The sequence below is a fragment of the Triticum aestivum genome, chromosome 1B (genome assembly GCF_018294505.1).
Source record: "Triticum aestivum cultivar Chinese Spring chromosome 1B, IWGSC CS RefSeq v2.1, whole genome shotgun sequence".
NCBI classification, from domain to species: Eukaryota; Viridiplantae; Streptophyta; class Magnoliopsida; order Poales; family Poaceae; genus Triticum; species Triticum aestivum.
In genome coordinates, this window is record NC_057795.1 from 673583836 (window position 1) to 673586529 (window position 2694).

General features: G+C 50.9%; 1 protein-coding gene across 1 annotated transcript; it reads left to right on the forward strand.

Annotated features, from left to right (window-relative positions):
- The first annotated feature begins 1590 nt into the window (after positions 1-1590).
- LOC123099729 (uncharacterized) lies at positions 1591-2633 on the forward strand. Its single transcript, XM_044521834.1, has one exon. It carries the CDS (start codon positions 1676-1678, stop codon positions 2270-2272), a length of 597 nt encoding a protein of 198 aa, XP_044377769.1. The 5' UTR covers positions 1591-1675; the 3' UTR covers positions 2273-2633.
- The last annotated feature ends 61 nt before the right edge of the window (positions 2634-2694 follow it).

Below are 2694 nucleotides of genomic sequence, written 5' to 3' on the forward strand. Positions count from 1 at the left end.
CAGTTTTATTATGTTTGAGATGATTTGCACTTCCGATAAATTTTGATAATAGATTTGGGGGCGGGAAGTATAAATCACCCAAATCTATTATCAAAGTTCATCGGAAGTACAAAACATCTCAAACATAATAAAAACTATATCGAGATTCCGAGATCACCCAACAACCACTACCTCCGCCAGTACAAGCCGCCGACCCGCCGCGGTCGCCGCTCTCCTATTGAAGCCAGCTTGACATGTCAATAACAACCTGAAAGTCTTTGTGCACGTGCGCCTTAGGACCAGCGCCCTGGAGCCACAGTCGCCGTCGTTCAACCATTGAATAGATCTGAAGCAGCTCACACAAAATCCCGCGACACAACGAGCAAACCTAACATTAGTACCCCAAGACGGTAGGAATCCACGCCAGAGCTCCGTCGAATACGTTCAGATGGACGAACTTGAGGAGGATCGAAGTCCGGAAGACAAACTCAAAGAAGAAGCGCCACCATCCGTCCAAACGCCGCACATGTGAGGACAAAAGAAAGAAAGAAAAAACCTAACCTAAAGTACTAACTAGAGAGGAGACATCGGAATTCTCCTCCCCGTCACCGGTCGCGGGAGGGGCGAACAGAGGAAAGACAAATCGATAGGCTCATTGGTGAAGCTTGGAGGGACGAGTTTGCCGTAGTTGTCAATGGATGAGGAAGAACAACCTAATCTCTACTTCTCCTAAATCTTGATAACAATCTATTCACCAAACTTTCGGCACATGAGTTTTGTACTTTGTAGCACCGACCTCTTACGTGTAGATGAAATTAGGTGTGGTGCTACCATGTTTTTCTATCTGCTACGTGGATGATGCAAAGCGGTCTTATTTTGGCAACAAGTGTCCTTTATCCGAACAAAAAAGAAAAGAGAAGGACGTGGCCCTGGCCTATCCAAATTAAAGCAGATCAAGACACCAATAATTGTGTTTTTTGTTTTAGCAAATAATTGTGTTTTTTTCCAACCAATATTTGTGTTACCATGTATACGTGATAGTGGTTGTTAGTTGGATGAAACTGTCCTTGCCTTTTTTTCTGAAAAATATAGTAATGCAGATGCTCACAACACGAACGCACACTCACCCCCTACCGAATACCGATACACGGCCATCTTCCGACGGATGCGCATGTCTCATCTTGCTTAAAGTTGAACTCAGCAAAGTGTCGTTTTTTCCAGAGTACGAGCAAGTATGGCCTAGAGTGACCTATGCCGCACTGCACCAACAGCACGAGCAACAGCACGGCTGCGTCGACATCGATGCTCGACACAACTCCAAGTCCTCCTCCCAGATGTTCAGAACATCAACATCCATATCCATTCTATTCGGGAAAAAAATGCATATCCATGCAGACACTGAAAACCTGGGGTTGCACAAAAACCTTAAAAAGGAAGAAAAAAAGCACTCCAATCAGGCAGGTTGGTGCTCCAAATCCTTCGCCAACCACGACCAATAATGAAAGCCACCATCCCTCGTTTCAGACCCGGCCCGGCACGCCACGACACACAAGACACAACCCTCGCTCCTTCAAATACCTGACATGACATCCCTATCCTATCGACCAAGAGCGACAGTGAGTGACAGTATCGTTAGTACCTATCCAACAACCAAGAGCGAGACGAGAGCGAGTGACACCGCTTATTTCGGTTGCAAATGGCCGTCAAGGCCGTCGCCGGGAAGACCGCTGCTGCTCAGCCCAAGAGCGTGGGGCGGCGGCTGTGGCGCCTGGCGCGCACCGTTGTCTACCTTCTGCGCCGCGGCGCGCTGTCGTCCGGGCGTAAGCTCGCCACGGACCTCCACCGCAGCAGGGACGCCAGCAAGGCCCTCGGCGGCTTCGTCAACTTCCACCGCCACGCCGCGGCTTGCTCTCGCTCCTCCTCTGTCGTCGCAGCGAAGCGCCGTGACGACGAAACCGTCGGCTATTACCACAGCTACGACGCGGCCGACATCGCCAGCGTGTTCGAGATGCTCAACGGCAGCGAGCACCTCTTCGACGACGAGGACGGGGGGCCCGCGGCGGCGACGCCATCTCCCGCCGCGTGGGCGTCGCCGGCCTTCGGGCGCAGCAGCGCGGCTACGGGCCAGCCGCGCGTCACCGACTCGCCGTTCACGGCGGGCGAGCACCAGCAGGTGGACAGGAAAGCCGACGAGTTCATCAGGAGGTTCTACCGGCAACTGCGCGCCCAGAAGAGCGTCTCCGCCACGCCGGAAAACCACGGCCACGTCGTCCCAAGGCCGGTCGCCGCTTAATTTTAGAATTATTGCTGGACTGCTTGAGGCGGCCGCCGGTCGCCCGGCAGGGGAGCACAACGTTGCCATGTCTTCATCTTTAGAAAACATAAATCATCCACATCCTCTCTACACGACTAAGGCCTTGTACAATGATAGAAGATTAGGGAAGGTGTTTAGAGAAATAAACCAGATTTTTCTTAAGTATCGGTGCTTATTTGTACAGGATAGACGCTTAACTAAGCGTCTCTCCTGTAGAAATAGCCCGGTTTATTTTTCTAAGCATTCTCTAAGCATCTCCCATTGTACAAGGCCTAAGGGTAAAAAAAATTATGCAATTTGAATTGTTGTGGTACACTTGTATTATTGTATCGCTTGGCTATATGTCGTTCGGGGACAGTCAGGATGGATGAAAATGGCGAAGCTATGGGTTTGAACCGGCG